General features: G+C 40.6%; 4 protein-coding genes across 4 annotated transcripts; all 4 read left to right on the top strand.

Annotated features, from left to right (window-relative positions):
- Positions 1 to 134: 134 nt before the first annotated feature.
- On the top strand, positions 135 to 4,475 carry LOC114353717 (organic cation transporter protein-like). The gene is made up of 6 exons (XM_028305797.1): positions 135 to 384; positions 1,083 to 1,308; positions 2,111 to 2,366; positions 2,579 to 3,202; positions 3,320 to 3,501; positions 4,308 to 4,475. The coding sequence occupies exons 1-6, from the start codon at positions 194 to 196 to the stop codon at positions 4,467 to 4,469; spliced, it is 1,641 nt and encodes a 546-aa protein (XP_028161598.1). The 5' UTR covers positions 135 to 193; the 3' UTR covers positions 4,470 to 4,475.
- Positions 4,476 to 4,960: 485 nt separating this feature from the next.
- Positions 4,961 to 7,548, top strand: LOC114353701 (solute carrier family 22 member 1-like). Its single transcript, XM_028305775.1, has 4 exons — positions 4,961 to 6,020; positions 6,473 to 6,710; positions 7,107 to 7,351; positions 7,527 to 7,548. The coding sequence occupies exons 1-4, from the start codon at positions 5,812 to 5,814 to the stop codon at positions 7,546 to 7,548; spliced, it is 714 nt and encodes a 237-aa protein (XP_028161576.1). The 5' UTR covers positions 4,961 to 5,811.
- LOC114353715 (organic cation transporter protein-like) lies at positions 7,201 to 11,295 on the top strand. The gene is made up of 4 exons (XM_028305795.1): positions 7,201 to 7,362; positions 7,527 to 8,178; positions 8,577 to 8,758; positions 11,079 to 11,295. The coding sequence occupies exons 2-4, from the start codon at positions 7,701 to 7,703 to the stop codon at positions 11,241 to 11,243; spliced, it is 825 nt and encodes a 274-aa protein (XP_028161596.1). The 5' UTR covers positions 7,201 to 7,362; positions 7,527 to 7,700; the 3' UTR covers positions 11,244 to 11,295.
- Positions 11,296 to 13,556: 2,261 nt separating this feature from the next.
- LOC114353714 (solute carrier family 22 member 1-like) lies at positions 13,557 to 17,493 on the top strand. The gene is made up of 6 exons (XM_028305794.1): positions 13,557 to 14,110; positions 14,199 to 14,427; positions 14,517 to 14,772; positions 14,922 to 15,569; positions 15,860 to 16,041; positions 17,156 to 17,493. Exons 1-6 carry the CDS (start codon positions 13,899 to 13,901, stop codon positions 17,339 to 17,341), a joined length of 1,713 nt encoding a protein of 570 aa, XP_028161595.1. The 5' UTR covers positions 13,557 to 13,898; the 3' UTR covers positions 17,342 to 17,493.
- The last annotated feature ends 3,205 nt before the right edge of the window (positions 17,494 to 20,698 follow it).

Genomic DNA, 20,698 nt, shown 5'->3' with positions numbered 1-20,698 from the left:
CAATGATAAGCTCTAATTATCATCGTCTTTATTACGATTATCCTATAATAATGCAATATAAAAGTAGATAATGGCGTTATCACAGATAGTACTTTGGGGGTACGTTTAATCCTTTTAATTTGGCTGGAAATTTATCTATGTAAATACCACTTATTTGTGAAACGGTCGCGGTGTTTGAAATATCTCCGAAAATATGTCCAGTGAGGAGAAAGGGGAAGCTGGCGAGAGAAAAAATGACATCGATTTGGATACTATTCTCACAGAGGAGGTGGGACAGTTTGGGAGATACCAGCTCTTGATGCTGGCTCTCGCCACGATACCGGTCATCTTCTCAGCGTTTGCATCGGGCGAGTACATATTCACTACTGCGAGGATACCTAGCAGGTCAGATCTAATTAAAAAGAGTTAATTAATTTCTATGATGATAATGTTTATTTATTGCCGTGTATAAAAATAACACCAACAAAATTACAACGATACAAATCAACTTAAAGAGCAAAAATAGTATTAGGTACTTGTACCAAATTGGTCTTTGCTTAGTATGAGGCCATAACTTACTCAGAAGCACATTACGGCCACTGGTATTCTGCAGACACCATGAGAGAGGGGCGCGAAATACACGTATTACGAACTTAATATAATATCATTATCAAATAAATCTACCATCTTCCATGGCTGTTCTATATCTTTCATCATCATCATCATGTCAGCCATAGGACGTCCACTAATGAACATAGGCCTCCCCTAATGCTTTCCACGTTGATCGATTGGTAGCGGCCTGCGTCCAGCGCTTCCCTGCTACCTTTACGATGTCGTCGGTCCACCTTGTAGGTGGACCGACCTTGGGAGTCCTTGGGAGCACCTTGGGAGCTCAATTCTCGAGATTGTTGACTAGTATGTCAAAAGTATGACAAACGATCCAGCTAGGTAGGTCCAATTTCGAGAAGGAGGTCAATCGTCGAATCCAACTCGGCTGGGCAGCGTTCGGGAAACTACGTAACATCTTTTCGTCCAAAATACCCCAATGGATATCTTTCATAATCCGAAATATTTATTTTTGTTGTGATGATTTCCATTTGCAGGTGTCTCATACCGCAATGTGACGGCGCCGAGCCCGAGTTCGCTCCAGAGTGGAAGGGCGCTGCCATACCGAGCGCCGGCGGCGCGTTCGAGCAGTGCGCGCGCTTCAGCAACAGCTCGCAGCAGGCGCCGGCGCCGCCCGGCACGTGCCCGGCCGCGCTGTTCACCTCCGACACCGAGCCCTGCGAAGCTTACGTTTATCAGAACATGAACAGTGTAGTTTATGACGTAAGTTTTGTGCGTTATTCTCAGCACTTGCCAGATTTTGGTCTCGAAGCGCTGACTTCCTAATGGCAGCACGATAAGTTTTTTTTATCAGTCTTTTATTACCTCAGATCATCTATGAACTGAGTTTATTACCTACTAGCTTTTTCCGCGGCTTCGCCCACGTGAAATTTGATTAAAACTACCTCTATAGATAGATAGGTACCAAATTTTATCAAAATTGGTTCAGTGGTTTAGGTGTGAAAGCGGTAACAGACAGACAGAGATGTAGACAGACAGGCAAAGTAGGGGTAAGTGGGGATTATATTTGAAGTAGTGACCAAAGACTGGTCCATGAGCACGTAGAATTTTGTCCAATGACCCTAAGCTACCCATCCTTATCGCTCGCGCGTAATTATATTGCTGTCGCGACTGTGCGACGGGCGCCCGCAGTGAGTGTGCGAGCGCGACAGCAACATAATTACGGGGTCATTGGACAAAATTCTACGTGCTCATGGACCAGGCTTTACTCGTATAAAGTCTATATTACTATATCCCAACNTCTGTCTGTCTGTCTGTCTGTTACGCTTTCCCGCTTAAACCTCGCAACCGATTTTGATGAAATTTGGCATAGAGATAGTTTGAGTCCCGGGAAAGAACATAGGATAGTTTTTATCCCGGTTTTTGAAACAGGGACGCGCGCGATAAAGTTTTTCTGTGACAGACAAAATTCCACGCGGGCGAAGCCGCGGGCGGAAAGCTAGTTATAATATAAATAGGGTAGACCGGGGACAATTGTACCAGTTTTTGGAAATTGTGATTTCAGTTTGATCTTGCCTGTGATGAGTGGCGGCGATCTCAGATAGGGTCCATCCGCACCATCGGCACGCTGCTCGTGCTGCCCATCACGGGCTACGTGTCGGACCGCTGGGGCCGGCGCGTGGCGCTCACGCTCAACGCCTTCAACACCGGCTGGCTCGGCCTCGTGCGCTCCTTCGTCAACAGCTACGAGTGGTTCCTGGCGCTGGAGGTCATCGAGTCTGCTGTGGGAGCAGGGGCTTTCTCTTCATGCTATATTTTAGGTGTGTAAAAGTGGCCATTAGCAAATTTTTGACATAGTAAAGTTGGCCCTCAGCAATTTTTGTTTGTTAGTAGACCGATGAATGTTTGCCGACACGGAGAGAGTGTTTTATTCCGCTCTTTAGCCGAAATTTTTATTGGCGTTTTAAATTTTTAAGTTTACGCCTGCTTTAAAATGGGTAGTTTAACTTTTAAACTGAATTTATTGTTACAGTAACTGAGCTAGTTGGTCCTAAGTACCGAGTAATAGCAGGTGCAACGATTTCAACCATGTTCGCTGTTGGTCAGATAATACTGGGCTTCATCGCTTGGGGAATGCCAGCTTGGAGACCTTTAACTCAAATACTATACGCCCCTCAGCTGCTCGTCATCTCATACTTTTGGATACTAGCGGAGTCAGTGAGGTGGCTCATGAGCAAAGGCCGTTACGAGGAAGCTGAAAACATTCTGAAAAAAGTTGCAAAGAGAAATGGGAAAGAATTATCCGAGAAATCATTGGAAGCATTAAGGGCCTCTGCTGAAGCGGAGAAGAATAGAGAGAAACCAAAAGAGCCTTGGCTCCCAATATTGGTCTTCAAGTCTCGTGTGATTTTATTAAGATGCTGCGTCTCTCCAATCTGGTGGATAACGAACACATTGGTGTACTACGGCATGAACGTCAATGCGGTGAACCTTTCTGGAAATTCGTACTTGAACTACGCTATCGTAGCAGCAATCGAGATTCCTGGCTTCTGGACAGCAATATTACTGTTGGATAGGATTGGAAGGAAGCCTGTCCTGATTAGCGCTTACACATTGTGCGCAGTTTGTCAATTTACATTTGCATTTTTACCTGAAGGTTCGTATGAGTTTGTTTCAAGATCATATTTTTTAAAGAAACCTATGTATGTATTATGAATTATTTAGGATGCCGAATAAAGCAGTTAACAAGGAAAAGTTTGGTAAACAATTTCAGGTATGGATGGGCTTTCATTAGCCGCCTACTTGATCGGAAAGTACAGCATTGCGGTGGTGATGACGTCGGTATACGTGTACACGGCGGAGCTGTATCCCACCAAGCACCGACACAACCTGTTCGCCTTCTCCTCCATGGTGGGCCGGCTGGGCTCCATCACGGCGCCACTAACGCCAGCTCTGGTTAGTGAAAATCAATAACAATAGGTATCTCTCTTCTTGAAGTTACCTTACTTCAAGATCTTGCTTTAGCGTTAGCTTTTGCAAGCTATCTATGAGACATGGTGTAGATAATGGGTTGGTAGTGTGTACCCAAAGTAATTTAGGTAAAATTCATAAAATTCATTTATTTTTGCAAATAGGCTTTTAAAAAGCACTTTTACACGTCCCAATATTAACCCTACCACTGCTGTTTGGTATTTATTTATATTCAAACAACAATTCTGATACACAGACAAATATCATTACAATATATGAAGCTTAGGAGTTCAACGTAATCCTGATTGCCTTGGTGCCCGGTAAGAAATAACGTTTGGATTTCTAACAAAACTAGGCTTACCTGTAGGGCATCTAAGATCTTTGACGAACACGTAAAACTATAATACATAATTATAGGTACGAGTATTATGATATGAATATGGTTATTTTGGACATTATGAATATGAGATAATTTCACAATATAAAGGTAAAACCTTGCTGCCCCATCGGCCGTCAGTTCTGCGTACTATATGCCCTGCCCATTGCCACTTCAGCTTGCTAATGCGTCCACCTACAAGGTGGACCGACGACATCGTAAAGGTAGCAGGGAAGCGCTGGATGCAGGCCGCTACCAATCGATCAACGTGGAAAGCATTAGGGGAGGCCTACGTTCAGCAGTGGACGTCCTATGGCTGAAATGATGATGATGATGATAAAGGTAAAATTATTGGGCTAGGTATATTATTTAATTTTGATAAATATTGATTGAAATCTCACGTTATCACATTCAGGCTCAAGAGGTGTGGGCCAGCCTGCCGTCGGTGCTGTTCGGCAGCTTCGCGCTGCTGTCGGCGCTGCTGGTGCTCACGACGCCGGAGACGCTCGGCACCAAGCTGCCCGACACCATGCGCGACGCCGAGGACCTCGGCCGGAACACTGACAACTCACAATAAAATATTATTTTACATAGTTATTTAATTTTTAGCGTTAAGAGTCGCATCTCAAACTAATTTGAAAATATTATAAATAACTTGAATAAATCGAACTGCCTAAGGCGGGAATTGAACCCACGACCTTCCGCTTGCCGGGCGACTGCTCTTACGCGACACTATTGCTCGACAGCGTATTACACTTGAAAATTTCGACGGGTTCATCCAGTGTCTAAGTAGCTCAGTTGGAAGAGCAGTCGCCCGGCAAGCGGAAGGTCGTGGGATCAATTCCCGCCTTAGGCAGTTCGATTTTTTCAAGTTATTTATGATATTTTCAAAATATTATTTTATACCAATATTGTTTAAAAGCTTTAAAACTGACATAAAAACCTAAAATTACTTAATAGTTGTGTTCCGGCAGTTAGAGGTAAGATAGCCAGTTCCTCCGTGGTTGAGGATTCCGAGTGAAGCTCGCTTCGACCTTCGGCCTGATCATCACTTACCATCAGGTGAGATTCAGGCTAAGAGCTTCCTCGTTGTGGATAAAAAAAAAAAATATCATTATTTTTATTTGCACTTTTACAATAACTCAAATAGAATCAGACTCATTCGTGATAGACAAAGGGAAGCGATTTCAGAATTGAAACTCTCACGAGTGTCTTTATCTAAGAACATCTATAGAACAGTCAATTAAAATCATAAAGTTAATATTCCTTCCGCTAGATATATTAACTTTATGATTAAAATACAATAGTGCAGAAGTAATCTAATCCACCTTCATAGAAGTGACATATCTAAAGGTAGACACTTATACACTACAGTTTTATCTAACGTTTTTGTTTTTTCTGACGTAGAGCTCACGACAAGAGACCTTTTAGTACCTGTAATATTTCTTTCAACTTTGCGTACACTCTTAGTTAAAATAATATGTGCGCAGACGTGCGATGCTCGGTGAAAAAATCTCATTAATTTTAAATCAGTTTGTAAGAACTTCGAAGCCACGCTTCAAAGTTCCAATTATGAACAGAATACTTGGTGTTCCCAAGTAAATGTTAACCCGTCTTGATCATTAATAAACGTTATCATTTCACGATTATTGAAATATTTTATGTCTGTGAGTGGATACAGAAGCTGCGTAGAGTATGAGATTTGACTGTAATATTTAATGTAAGTAAGAGTAATTGTTTCATTATTATCAACGAGTATTTATCTTATTCAAAGATTACAATTGAAGACAACTTACAATTGAATCCACTTTATAAATGTCACATCATTGCTTCGCATAAGACGTAAAGTACATAGATTATAGTTATTGCGAACAAAATCAACATAATTTGAAATATCAAAACTAGTGTTAAAATTAAACATGGCTAACTTGGACAGTGAGAAAAATGATATCTCAGATGTAAAAGCAACTGCGAGTGCCACATTAGACTTCGACGCGATTCTGCAAGAGGAGGTGGGGCATTTCCGGTGGTACCAAGTGCGGACAATCATCTTGGGGGTCATTGCAGTCGTCTTCGTAGGATGGAGTAACAATTCGTATGTTTTCACAACGGTGAGGATACAAACCAGGTGAACTTCTAGATGATTAAGCATTGTTTGTATTTTTACTCTCTTCTTTTCACCCTGATACTTTTTGAAGCTGAAGTACTTAAGCGTAATTCTACTTTCGGCTAGATCATCACTTTCCATTATGTGAGACGCAGGCCAAGAGCTTTCTCGTTAAGGGTAAGAAAATCTATTAACTGAAATAGGTACCTACTTAAAGCTGACAGTGGTTAAAGCACTAGTATAAACGACAGCTTTTTGTGTAATTGATTTATCAATAGACAAAATATACAATAAGTATGAAAAAAAAAAATATGTTTCACAACAATAGAAGCGGAGAACAAGAGACTGACACATTTCCCGGTGTCTATTTTACGACGCATTTACATTGTAACGCGAAGAATCTGAGAACTAACCCTCATTAATTTCAATGAATTCAAAACGGGGAGCCCGTAATAAATCAGATATTTATTCAGATGTCACATTCCGGAGTGCGACCTCGACGACGCGGCCTTCGCGCCGGGCTGGCTGCCGAGCGCGGTGCCCGGCGGCCTCGGCTCGCTCGACAACTGCCAGCGATTCGCCAACGCGTCTGGCGAAGCCAACGCCACGCTGCTCGGCCAGGATGAGTGCCCGGCCGGCTGGTTCGACCGAGACCAGCTGCAGAGCTGCGAGCGCTACGTGTACCAGAATACTGACACTCTCGTCTATGATGTAGGTTTGAAGAGATTACTTATTTATTTTATTTTATTTATTTTATTTTTCTTTATTCAGAAAACCACAGCTCTTTATAATAATATTACAAACAGGTATGTTTGTTCTTACAGCCAATAATGTAATAATAACTTATTCTTTTATTGTATAGTATGGCTTCCCCAATGCGTTTAGCGTGGGGAGTGTAGACCAAATCCTCCAAGTAGAAAAGATCGTGCTCCTGCAGTGATGGCATGATAATGATGATGATGAGGATGATGAAGATGATGATGATCATAGTATTTATTCATAAATAGTTAATGTTTATCAAGAATTACTCGTACAAACGAGAATCGATTCGTAATAAAATGTCACATTGTCTTTAGCATAATTTTCACGCACGAAAATACTGGACAGTTCAATTTGGCGTGCGACGAGTGGCGGCGCTCGCTGATCGGGTCGGTGCGGCTGCTGGGCACCATGCTGGCGCAGCCGCTGGCGGGGCTGGTGTCAGACCGCCGCGGGCGCCGCGCCGCGCTCGTGCTCAGCGCCGTCAACGCCGCCTGGCTGGGCGTGCTCAAGTCGTTCAGTAACAGCTACACCGTCTTCATACTCTTGGAACTTCTTCAAGCCATCATTGGCAGTTCCACCTACCAATCGACGTATATTTTGTGTAAGTATTTTCTCAAACTCATTTTCATGACATCATAAGAATTTTAAGATATCCATGATTCTCCTGTTTGAATTCTTGATTAAACGTCAAAAGTGTGTAACCACTTTTGACTGTGCATAAGCTTTTGTCTGTGCTATAATCTAGATTATTCATTTTATTTACAGTGATGGAATTAGTACGTCCTGAACATCGAGTATTCACTAGTACCTGCATGAACACCTGCTTGTCCCTCAGTCTTATGATGTTAGGCCTCATAGCATGGGCCGTTCCTAACTGGAGAAAGTTTTGCCTTGCGCTATACATAGGTACCACAGCTGTTCACTATTTTATATTGTTGGATGATAGGCGAATCAGTTCGTTGGTATATATCAAAAGGCCGGTACGAAGATTCTGAGAAAACTTTGAAGAATATAGCGCAAGTCAATAAAAAACAAACTTCTGAAAAGTCTTTGGAACTCCTAAGAAAAAAAGCAGAAGAAGTAAGAACAAATTCAGAGGAGAGCCGAGGAAAAGAACGCAATTCAAATGAACCTTCGCTACTTGCACTTTTGCTCCAATACAAAATAGTTTTGTTTCGGTGCATTATCACTCCATTTATGTGGATCAGTTTCACTCTCATCTACCAGGGCCTTTCAATAAACGCTGTGAATATATCAGGGAACAAATACGTCAACTATATTGCGGTGGCGGCTGCTCAAATTCCAGGAATTTGGGCATCGTACTTTCTTCTGGACAAGATTGGCAGGAAGCCCGTTCTAGTGGCCGCTTACTGGATATGTGCGGCCTGCCAGATAGGTTTTATGTTCATACCAAAAAGTAAGTTTTTTGTCGTAAGTTAGTTATAATTTTACATCAATCCAAAATTATTGAATACTAACCTATCTGCTCTTTAATTTTCTGTAAATGGTTTATAACCTACATGGTACCATAACGACTGGTACCTGTTCAAGTACCAGATTTGTTGTTTCGGATTTCAGATGGGACCATTGATACAGTTTTTAGACAGCTTACGGGACTATTCACACATCGTTTCTACTGCTGCAACTCCTGTGTAGCCAGGATCTACAGCTTGACCGCCATAAAAACCCAACCAATGAAGGTCAAGTTTAAATTGTCATAGGACTCGCAATTAAATTCGAAGATAGGAGTTCGAAATTAAGGTTCGACTGCCCTCTTTTAGACAGCTTGTACTGAGGATGGTTTGTTTGTGGCAGCTCGATACGCGCTGTCGCTGTCGGTGTACATGGTTGGCGCGGGCTGCAGCGGCGCGGTGCTGAGCGCGCTGTACATCTTCACGGCCGAGCTGTTCCCGACGCCGGCGCGCCACCGCCTGTTCGCCGTCGCCTCCTCCGTGGGCCGCATCGGCTCCGCCGTCGCTCCCTTGACGCCTGCGCTCGTAAGCATGCTTACGTACTTCCACAGAGCATGGAATCGCCGCGCTGCTAGCGGGCGGCGCGCAGCGATTCCGTGCTCTGTGCGTAGGTACTTCATATCCACAGATCACACAAACTAAAGATAGATGTGAAAAGGGGATCCGGCCGGTGTCGAAGCAATATGCCCAAAAACAAAACACAAGTCTGCGGACGTCATAATGTAAACAGTTTACGTTGCTATTATTCAAGAATCAAGATACAAGATTATTCGAACGTTGAGTACTCATACCGCAGTGGATAATGAGCATGTGCTCATTTCAAGTTTTGATTACTTTATTTGTGTCAATTTCGAATGCGACACTGAGTTTCAAACTTAACGCATTAGTTGGCATCTCTATATTATATCTCTATGTTCATATCGCATCACATAGTGTGTCGTAGTATATTATTCTTTATTTATCTGACAAAAAAAAATGCCCTGCCCTATTGCGACTATTCTAAGTAGCTCCACGTATGGCACATGGAGCGCCTATAATACAAGCTTTTGTTTGAATCCATTATGGAACAGGACGCCTGATGACTTTTCTTGCCTGTTGTGCCTACCTGATCGAAATAAGTTTTATCTATACTATAGATTCTATAGTAACGTTACCTAGGCTATTAAAAGAGTATTGTAGGTACGCCCTTTCGAAATACAAAGAAATAATTAGCTTGTCAAACACCATCGTCATTGTATGTTTCAAGATTACCTAAAGGCGCTTGGTCTAAAGGGCATTAAGTATTCGACGATAACGTCACAATATTTTGACTTGCTTATCTGACATTCAATGACACATAATATATCTCTGTTTTTTTTGTTGTTGTCTACATCTACACTAATATTATAAAGAGGAAAACTTTGTTTGTTTGTTTGGTTGTAATGAATAGGCTCAAAAACTACTGGACCGTTTTTAAAAATTCTTTCACCATTCGAAAGCTACATTATTCACGAGTAACATAGGCTAAATTTTATTTTGGAAAAAAATAGGGTTCCGTAAAATATGTACATAATGTAGTCCACGCGCGCGAAGCCGTGTGCGGAAAGCTAGTTGCATATCAATAGCTAGAGTTACTAAGTCGTAAAATCGGATAATAATAAAACAACAGCACGTTAAACAAGTTATAGCCGACACTTAGGTGACCTCATAAGTGTTTAAACTTTTTATTTCTTATCAAAATTGGACACCAGATTTAGCCCATTGAAAAAGCTAAAAAAAAGCGTTCTGTTCTGAACGAAGAACGTCAGTAACAACAGGAGCCTGCATTTATGAGAAGGTTCAATGGTGATAATAAAACGGTTCATAATATTTATATTACATCGATTTACGTTGTATCATTATTGTTTAACTACAAATAATTTATCTTCCGAATTATCTAATCTAGCACAATACGGTTTTCCCAAATTTATCATTTCATGATTCGGTTTTTAGGATAAATACTTTAAAATAAAACAGAATGATAAAGGATGCGATCTTACAACTGAAGGAGAAGTAGGTAGCTAATTCGTGTCCAATTTTAGGTTTACCATTGGACGCGACCCCGGGTTAAAGATACGGGACACACACCCATTTTTTTTACGTCGGGAAATGCTTTGCGCATACCCACTGGTCGATGGGGACGGCCAGTGGATTATGTGAGACTCTCCCCGCCTACCCACTATAGCCCGACGGTTTCCACCAGAACCCAAAGAAACGGAGCCGCGAGCTATTGTCCTAGTTGGACATTCGTCCGCAGCTCCGCCTCAGGCTAGAGGCTCGCTTGTCTCATCAACTCGGCGGGCCTGTAGGGCAACCTGTAACTCACAATTGGGCCGGAGGCTGCCGGGTCACGATGCAGGGGACATCTTTAAAGCCGGGGGCTGGCGGGGCCCATTTTTTAGAGGGCCGCTCTCAATACTTCTCTGATCAGCAGAGCTGATTGAGCAGCAGCATAGAGCAGACCGTAATCCTATACGGCGGCCGTCCTGTCAGGGCCGCGTGGAGAAAACCTGTATAAAAAACACTGGAAGAGGAGAATGGGGGTACCCTAGAAGCCGGAGTGGGATCTGTGGGCGAATGTGCAATCTGAATTTAGAAACCGGATTAAAATGTAAATGGCATGGCCTTCCTCACCGTGGGCCGGTTTAATATAAATGCTGAGTCGGGGTCCCATTGCGATGGGCATCGCTGTGCGACAGGGTGGAACTGCTCAGTTTACTTTCTCTTCCATTGTATGTTTTATCTGTTACCTCTGCCTAGTTTGCTTTTTTTACCTACCTCTTTTGTCTTTTGTGATGTCCATTGCAATAAATGTTTCTTGTTGCAGGCGGCAATGGTGTGGGAGCAGTTCCCGTTCGCGCTGTTCGCGGGCTGCGCGTGCGTGTCGGGCGCGCTGGTGCTGCTGGCGCCCGAGACGCGCGGCGCGCGCCTGCCCGACACCATGCGCCAGGCCGCCGACCTCGGCCGCGCGCGCACGCCAAGACAAACTTAAATTCAAAATGCACCAAAATCGCATATTCGGCTCAGGCTGCCTTTTCAAAATTACAGAAAGGCCACGGCAACTGTTTAAACCACCATCACCAGAGTCATTAACTTCTAGAAGTCTAGTCATAAAGTACCTATTAAAAGATAATTCGAAAACATTTTTTGTAACATGAAGCTTAGATTTTAATTTGAAGATAATAATTGTACTTAATATGAACTTATTTTAAGAATAAGAGTAGATAATTGATTCCTTATTCAGAACAAAGATTAGAAGATAGCGTAAATAAATAAATTATTACTCTTTAAGGACTGTCATTTTATTTTAACAACATAGGTATAACTGGACTATTGTTATGAATGAAATGTAATATTTATATTACTTTAGTCGATTGAAAATTTGCATAGAGTATCGTTTCAACCCACATTTTTTCTGGCCTTGTCTGAAGACAAGGACAAACTTTCTGAAATTAGTTACATTGCTTCACATTTATTGCCAGACCTCGGCGCAGTAAGGTGTAATTTTAACGTATTCCATGTGACTCGTTATGTTGATTGTTGGCTCATAGCTAAGTAGCTAGCACAATCGCGAACGATCGACTTTTTTTTTATTTCAATCACTGTTGTTTATTAATACTAGCAGGCCTCCGTCACTCGCCTATGGCGGCCGAGATAATTACCTACAGCGCGCGACAACTTCAAGTTGCAAATCAGTCAGGGCCGCCACGCGTCTGTGAACATGCGTATTTCTATACACGCTCGGTCGATCATCATCGCAATCAAGGTTTATTGTTCCAACAGCACTGTTATTCTTCTTTAATGGAAAATCGTAATATTTAGGAATGATAATTAACTGTAGTAATTTAAATAATTAAAAAAGCTACAATTTTAAAATAATTATGACAAAAAACTGTAGCAAAAAAATTATTTTAGCTAACAAAAACATTAACTTTAATTCACCGTGTCTAATTTCCGACATTACCCCTTTTAAAACTGTTTGTCCAATTTCGAATTATCGCAACACTGAAGTTTATTAAGAGGGTACTTTAGAGATGGTACGATTATACAAACACCACTAGATTAAAGTTTACCAATCGTAAATACAATAAATGCTTCTTAAAATTAAGTTTTTATTTATTTTACTTTGCTTATACAACCCTGACGCTTGAGCTGTGAGGTAGATCATTTCTGAACACAAAAAAAAATGCGCTCTTGTGAGCGTAGTAGTAAAGTGCGATTTCGAATGCACCATGTGCGTTGGATATTTTGCATTATTATTATTACCGTTAAAATGTCGGCATCTGATCCTACACAAAGGAGTGCAATTTCTGTTGCTACTATTATGTATTCTGTGATACTAGCTGTACCGGTGTACTTTGTATACCTACCTACTATCTCGTCAACTGTGTGGTGTGACGTAAAGTTGTCAATTGCAGAATATGGCGGAATGAATGAATTTATTATATCAATTTTATTATTTCTTCTGTGATTCGTAAATACTTGTTCTGCTATTCAGGGCGGAGCGAAGTAGCGATTAATTCATTTGGTGGTTAATCCAACACATTAGAGATCATTAAAATCGATCTAGCCATTCCTGACTTATAAATAACTGGATTCAATGGTGTGCAGAACAAGTTCACCGAAGCGCACGCGCTGTGTGTGGCAGTCATCGCGGGCCGCGCGTTGCGACCGCGCACAATTCTTGTTCCCAGTGATTTTACAAGTTTCCAGTTCGATAAAGTTGTTCAACGAAATAAATCGACCAAAAAGATAGAGGTCGATCGATAGTCATGATAAACCTATCATTCGCGACGACGCCGCGACGTTATAGTGATAATAATAGCAACACGTGCTAAAAACCGGAAAAGTGATTGAAGTGTGAAGAAGTTAAAAAATACCAAGATTGGTGACATTATGTAATAATTGAAGATCAAAGGGAAAGGCATGAATAGCACGAATGAAAATAGTAAAATAAGATTAAATTCTGGTTATTTTACTAGTCCACAACCAGGTACATAGAATATCAATTATGAAGATATACATTTAACCGAGTGATAACGTTGACAAAAACTAATATTTGATTTCGAAAGTGTTTTGATGTTAAAAAAACCTTATTAAAGTGCAAAGAAACTTAAAACTCTCTAAAAGTAAACAAAACTTTAATGTAGTCTAAACAAAAAGTGAACTATCTATCACTGCTATCACACACACAACGGCACGCAAAAAGTATTATAAATTGAAGTTATACGTTTGTACGTTTTCATAAGAAACCTGTTGTTAACCAAGAATGAATTAGACCCGACGCAATGTTGATGTGAGGTGTTTGTGTTCAAACAATCTGTACTTTAAATATCATCGACGAGCGTATTTAAAAATACGTTAAAAGACTACCTACCAAAGATTTCATCAGAGTAATTGAATCACAAATCATTTTATCACAAATAATGGTATCAATTTGCCACGCATATTTATTATTACACATCAAATGACACCGGGGCCATACATCATTGACTTATCCTCATTCCCTTCTAAAATATACAAGGAGGAAGACGTTATAAAGATAACATTCCAAAAATACGACTAGCTAATTTTTTTAAATAGAGACACATTTGTATGTGAAAAACTATTTGAGAGCATAATTTAAACTATAAAATCGGTTAGAATAATGGCGAACGCAGATAGAGAACAAACAGAAGTTTTAAATCGAGAACCACAGAATGTGGAGAAAACTCTAGACTTTGACTCAATATTGCAACAGGAGGTGGGGCAATTTGGCTGGTTCCAGGTGCGGAATCTTCTCTTGGCCCTAATAGCCGTGATCTTTTTAGCATGGAGCAATAATGCCTATGTATTTACAACAGGCAGAATTTCAACCAGGTACGTACCTAAATATTTACATAATTGGCACGAACAAAATTAAGATAAAATAATAATTTATCATATGCATAAATTATCTCGATTTCAGGTGTCATATTCCAGAATGTGACCTTGAGGAGCCTGAATTTAGTCCTGACTGGTTACTTAACGCAATTCCTGGTACCAGTCACACTTCCTTCGACAACTGCCAAAGATTCGGCAATGCGACTGCCGGGCCACTCGAGCCAGGCGTCTGCCCTGCCGTCTGGTTCAACCAGAGCCACTTGAAGAGTTGTGAGCGGCACCTGTATCAGAATACAAACACCGTCGTGTATGATGTAAGGTATATTTTGCATTGACGTACAAGGCACAAAAAAAATATGTATTTAATAAATAGTTGTCTGATCACAATTTAATCTATGAACAGTTTAATTTGGCCTGCGATGAAGTGCGCCGCACACTGATTGGGTCCATCCGCATCTTCGGGACGCTGTTCACGCAGCTGTTTACGGGGTTCATATCCGACCGCTGGGGCCGGCGGACGGCGCTGGTCTTCACTGCCTTTAACGGCGCTTGGCTGGGAGTTCTCAAATACTTCGCGTATGATTACGTTGGTTTCATAATTTTGGAGTTCATTCAAGCTGCGATCGGCGGTGGGACATTTCAATGTGCTTATATCCTAAGTAAGTATTGAACACCGGGATTAGGGCAGCGCATTTGGTTGAAAGGATGAAGGAATAAAACATGATTATAAGAATTTTATTGAATAATAATTTCATGTAGATATTTGGTCACCTAGCAGTTTCTTCAACTGTTTCTTTATTATTTTCAGTCCTAGAAATGGTTGGTCCAGAGAACCGAGTGCTGACCGGTGCGATCATGAACACCGGCCTGTCAATTGGCCTCGTTACGTTGAGCCTCATCGCGTGGGCCGTGCCAAACTGGAGAGTCCTGAGCCTCGTGCTGTTTACACCTCAACTGCTTACTATTTCGTACCTTTGGCTTATGGGTGAATCAGTCCGCTGGTACATAACCAAAGGCCGGTACGAAGATTGCGAAAAGACCTTGAAAAATATAGCGCGAGTCAACAAGAGACAACTATCTGAAAAATCTTTAGAGTTTCTAAGAAGAAAAACAGAAAATGAAATTCAATCACGAAAAGATGACACAGAAAATAAGAAAAAAGAAAAAGAACCATCACTCATTAAGCTTCTATTTAAGTACAAGCCTGTACTATTTCGGTGTCTTACGACCCCTTTCATGTGGATCACCTTCACCTTAATTTACCAAGGCCTCACGATTAATGCAGTGGGTATATCCGGGAATAAATACCTCAATTACATGGCTGTGGCATCTTCCCAAATTCCTGGATTCTGGATAGCTAATTTTCTTTTAGACAGATTAGGACGAAAACCAGTTTTGGCTGGTGCTTATTGGATATGTGCTGCATGCCAAATAGGATATATGTTCATACCCAAAAGTAAGTACTTAGGTAATTTAAACCAGTGACATAATTATACAAATATATACCAGACAGACTAATAGGTAGACTAATTTATTTATATAACTCTTTATGGTACTTATTTAAGTAATTTGTGTTTAGAAAGGCAGGTTAGTGTTGTGTAAACTGTCTGGGGCGTGCTTGTACTTGTACTTCGAGGAATAACGTGTCAATATGAGAAAAGATCCTAAAATTGAGAATATTATTTAAATTTTGATTGACTTAGAAGAAGTGTGAGAGACATTAGCCATGAGGTCGGTCGGTTACAGATCAATACGCGCTGTCCCTCGCGTTCTACTTGACGGGCAGCAGCTGCAGCGGCGCGATGCTGAGCGCGCTGTACATCTTCACGGCCGAGCTCTACCCCACCCCGTACCGGCACCGCTTCTTCGCCTTCTCCTCCATGACGGGGCGGTTCGGCTCCGTCTTCGCTCCGCTTACGCCCGCTTTGGTGAGCTGAGACCTTGTATGGCCGCGCCGTCTTAAAGATTAGGTCGAAGATTAGATAACAAACTGCGGACGCGACACTTGTCGACACGTGAATCACAAGTGTTTATTTTGTGACATAACTATGTTGCAGATAATATGTTTGATTAACGTTTTTTATGATGCACCGAGAAGGCTATGAAAAGTCTTGAAAGATCCAATTCAAAGATCACATTGTAAATTAAATTATTTTCTTTTGAGGTACAAAATTACTAACTTAAGTCGCTGACATAGTCCGACGGTTTAGTAAGCTGAAGTGGCAATGGGCAGGGCACATAGTACGCAGAACTGACGGCCGATGGGGCAGCCAGGTTCTGGAATGGGAGCCGCGTACCGGAAAATGCAGCGTGAGGCGTCCACCCACAAAGTGGACCGACGATCATAGAGATAGCAGGAAAGCGCTGGACACAGGCCGCTGACAGTCGATCAACATGGAAAGCAGAGGAAGGCCTATGTTCAGCAGTGTAAGTCCTATGGCTGAAATGATGATTATGAGATACAGAATTTGAACACTTGTCTTTCACTTCTTGTTACCTACGTGAGTGCGACAAACGTTACATCGAATTTTGTTTATTCGAAAACCTTTCTGCGAAGTTATTATACTGCGACGCCTTGTTATATCGATGCCTTGTTACTGCGATGTTACGTTACATCGAAAAACTTTATTGCGAACGATTTTACTGCGAAGCCTTCTTTATTTGACTTAGCAGATAGATAAAAAAAAATGAAATTACATACATAGAATAAAGTGGGCGGTACAAAATTATAGATGAAATAAGATTATAACTACATTACATTTTATTTACTTATTACATATATTTAACAGTTACATCCTTGATTAAATAATAAGAATAGAAACATAAATATAAATAAATTATAAAATATTATAAAATATGACTATAAAATCGTTCGCAGTAAAGTTTTTCGATGTAACGTAACATCGCAGTAACAAGGCATCGATATAACAAGGCGTCGCAGTATAATAACTTCGCAGAAAGGTTTTCGAATAAACAAAATTCGATTTAACGTTTGTTGCACTCACGTAGGTAACCCTGTGTGGTGGGGGGTTGGGTTTTCAGAGCGTGTTAGTGTGGGAGCAGTTCCCGTTCGCGCTGTTCGCGGGCTGCGCGTGCGTGTCGGGCGCGCTGGTGCTGCTGGCGCCCGAGACGCGCGGCGCGCGCCTGCCCGACACCATGCGGCAGGCCGCCGACCTCGGCCGCGCGCGCTCGCCAAGACAACCAACTACCGAATTTACGCGAATTTAAAATAAATAAGGCGTCCAATAAAATTCATGTATTTATTGCTATGCTTCGACTTCACGAATTTAAACTTGTTCCGTCTCCTTTTTGCGAGTGTTCCACTGATGATGTCAGTCATGAGCAGTCTGATTCTATGTTCTTCTGATTAATTTCGTTGCGGGTCTAATGACAGTTTAACTTTCCCCGGGACAAACTTGACCTTCATTGGTTAGGTTTTTGTGACGGTCAAGCTGTAGATCCTGGCCACACAGGAGTTGCAGTGGTGGGAACGAGAGGTGGGAATAATTGTTCTGCTATGCTTCGAACGCGCTGAAAGTTTTTCTATTTAAAACCTAAAACACCTAGGTATATAATTTATTACGAGCAAGTAGGTAAGTCCATAATGGAAGTGACAATTCAATTCATTGAAGAATAAATCTAACGGCATTTAATCCAGTCATTTGGTATAAAATAATGGGGTTGCCTGGAAAGTTTTCCTGGAGTATTGAAAATTAGTATTTATAGATTTCGATGTGCTATTTAGGTAACTGCTCTAATTTTACATTTCAGCTTTGCGACCTCCTACTGTTGCCATATTGGAAAAACTGCGCCTAATAGTTGATTTTGTACTCTCTTCTTCCCTTTTCATATTATGATAAAAAATATACAAAAAGAAACTAGAGAAAATGTAAAATTTTTGATGTCTTGATAACTTTTAGGTGCTGTTAAAAGATCGCATAGTCCAGTATGCATTTCGGCAAAAAAAACTAATTTCCACATCACCTGGAAGCAAATACATCCGAAAGCATGTCCAGCCACGTTCAAAGAAAAAGCAACTAGCAATTCAACAGCTGTGTGTAACATTAAAGAAATAATTTCGAGGTACTTTTGATCCCCATTTAACTTACACTGCTGGTGCAGTTATATCCGGGAGTATTGACTAGTAGTCTTATTTATTGAAATGTAAAAATGTGATGAAAAAAATTATTTATTACTAGGTACTTTCCAGGACATTTATACACGTCCAACGTAATATTTAGTTATAACTCGTAGGTATACACTTGAAAAATGTATTCCCCAAAACAGACCACTGTTAAAAAGTTGCAAGGACCAAAATACAAAAAACATCTTAGCCCTCCTTCTGGTGCAGTCGGGTAATTAAATGCAAAGTTAACTTCTAGCTCTTTTTTTTTTCGTTATAACCTAGTACTAGTGCGCTTGTTGTTCCTGCCAAGTTGGGAGGCTTCTTCCATGGTGTCGGGGAACTTGGTGCCGCGCGTCTCCGGCGTGACGAAGACCAGCGCGCCCGACAGGCAGGCCAGGCCGGCGAACAGCGCGAACGGCAGCTTGTCCCACACCGCAGCTCCCTGGAAATGGGAAAATCATCAACGAGATCCTCGTGTATTGTGGCGCTACATTAGAATTAACTACTGGATATAATTTTAACTGAGTACTAAACTCAATTCTCCTATGTCCTTGGAATTCAATATGTCTTACTGATCACAAACATCTTCGTATTTTATATGTTTGTTTGNATCTTATACGCAGTTCCGAACTACTAATATAACGCAGTTTATCTCGTCATAAGTCTGTAAATCCTTAAAATTAAATTATGACCTATTTATATCGTGTGTCAGTGTCCAAATAATATCAATATAAGAAACCGTAATACCCCAGTGACGCCAAGTCCAGAGGTTGCGTTATCAGGGGTTCACGAACATTGCAAATATGTTTGAGAACATCATTACCGCATTAGAATATAGTTATCCATTGTTGACATACCTACCTAGTTATTTAATTTATCATAATATAATGGATTATGGATATAGTAGCCTGTACAATTTAATTTTAATTGATTCTAACCCTAAAAAACTATCACTGCCAACCGACCACTTATAAAAAACGAACTGCATTGTTTTATCGTTAATATAAAACCACTAACTTTCTTTGTGGCAATTGGCCAATAATCGTTTTGACAGTGATTTGATTAATTATTTGTTATTTTTGAACTAGGTGTTAGGTTTTAGTTGTTTTCAGAATATTTTTTTCCGAACTTTTGCAGCTATAGTACCCTTTAATGTCACCAAGCGTTATTTATAAGTGATTAATTTATTAAACAAATACAACACCGTTAATGGGTCAGCGTGGAGCAGACACGTGCTCGTGATAACTTTGTACATACCTACTTGCTACTTCATGTTAATCTTTACCGTCTGGGAGTCGACTCTCGTGTATAAAAAAGTCGAATTGTTACTATCGTCATGTAATCCATGATAAAATTATGTAGGTATGTTTATATTATATTTTTTAATGTGTACTATGACCGTTGCCGCAGTAAAATTTTCAAGCGAAATTCTTCGAAAAACAGGTATTATCTAAATAATATCAGCAGTAGCATGAAAACGTAAGTTCTACACATCCGCTTTCTGTCGTGATGGCGCCGAGCGCGCTAGATGCACGCAGTGATATGTAGCCACAACAATTAAACTATGAAATGCAATAACATTAATAACAAAATCAAAACAAAGATGCGCATTAGATGTTGGATCACGATAGTTCAAAAGGAAATTGATATTCAGCTATGGATATTAATTTGTTTGTCTCAAGTAAGTAGGTAACTCATTTAAGGTTTTTTATAATCTTTAATAACATGCAGAACAAAATAAAAATTGTAAAATGGTAGGTACAATATCTTGTGATAAGCAAATAAATTCGGGTGAAACATTAAATATCACTATTAAAGATTAANAAAAATCTGCCCCCACTGGGAATCGAACCCGGGACCTCTGCGTCTGAAGCAGGTGGTCTTACCACTAGACCACAGAGGCGGTTTACGGCATTTAATCCAGTCATTTAGTATAAAATAATGGGGTTGCTTGGAAAATTTTCCGGGAATATTGAAAATTAGTATTTATAGATTTCGATGTGCTATTTAGGTAACTGCTCTTATTTTACATTTCAGCTTTGCGACCTCCTACTGTTGCCGCGGACGCCACCATATCGGAAAAACTGCGCCTAATAGTGATTTTGTACTCTCTTCTTCCCTTTTCATATGTTGCAGATAATATGTTTGATTCATATCATCAATCATAGAAAAGGGGAGAACATATAATAATAAAAAATATACAAAAAGAAACTAGAGAAAATGTAAAATTTCTGATGTCTTGATAACTTTTTTGTGCTGTTAAAAGATCGCCGCAAAGTATAGTCCAGTATGCATTTCGGCAAAAGAAAACTAATTTCCACATCACCTGGAAGCAAATACATCCGGAAGCATGTCCAGCCACGTTCAAAGAAAAAGCAACTAGCAATTCAACAGCTGTGTGTAACATTAAATAAATAACTTTGAGGTGCTTTTGACCCCCATTTAACTTACACTTTAGC

This window comes from Ostrinia furnacalis, unplaced genomic scaffold, assembly GCF_004193835.3.
Source record: "Ostrinia furnacalis isolate ACB-3 unplaced genomic scaffold, ASM419383v2 OfSCF1785, whole genome shotgun sequence".
NCBI lineage: Eukaryota > Metazoa > Arthropoda > Insecta > Lepidoptera > Crambidae > Ostrinia > Ostrinia furnacalis.
This window is presented reverse-complemented; position numbering and strand designations above follow the sequence as displayed.

Bases quoted from the DNA above. Each gene is read 5' to 3' on its own strand.
- LOC114353717 (XM_028305797.1), top strand. From the start codon at position 194: ATGTCCAGTGAGGAGAAAGGGGAAGCTGGCGAGAGAAAAAATGACATC. The intron at 1,309-2,110 runs GTAAGTTTTGTG...TTGTGATTTCAG, and splicing joins TGAACAGTGTAGTTTATGAC to TTTGATCTTGCCTGTGATGA. The intron at 3,203-3,319 runs GTTCGTATGAGT...AAACAATTTCAG, and splicing joins ATTTGCATTTTTACCTGAAG to GTATGGATGGGCTTTCATTA.
- LOC114353701 (XM_028305775.1), top strand. From the start codon at position 5,812: ATGGCTAACTTGGACAGTGAGAAAAATGATATCTCAGATGTAAAAGCA. The intron at 6,711-7,106 runs GTAGGTTTGAAG...AATACTGGACAG, and splicing joins CTGACACTCTCGTCTATGAT to TTCAATTTGGCGTGCGACGA. The intron at 7,352-7,526 runs GTATATTTTGTG...TTTTATTTACAG, and splicing joins AGTTCCACCTACCAATCGAC to TGATGGAATTAGTACGTCCT.
- LOC114353715 (XM_028305795.1), top strand. From the start codon at position 7,701: ATGATAGGCGAATCAGTTCGTTGGTATATATCAAAAGGCCGGTACGAA. The intron at 8,179-8,576 runs GTAAGTTTTTTG...TGTTTGTGGCAG, and splicing joins TTTTATGTTCATACCAAAAA to CTCGATACGCGCTGTCGCTG. The intron at 8,759-11,078 runs GTAAGCATGCTT...TTCTTGTTGCAG, and splicing joins CTCCCTTGACGCCTGCGCTC to GCGGCAATGGTGTGGGAGCA.
- LOC114353714 (XM_028305794.1), top strand. From the start codon at position 13,899: ATGGCGAACGCAGATAGAGAACAAACAGAAGTTTTAAATCGAGAACCA. The intron at 14,111-14,198 runs GTACGTACCTAA...TCTCGATTTCAG, and splicing joins ACAGGCAGAATTTCAACCAG to GTGTCATATTCCAGAATGTG. The intron at 15,570-15,859 runs GTAAGTACTTAG...GGTCGGTTACAG, and splicing joins ATATATGTTCATACCCAAAA to ATCAATACGCGCTGTCCCTC.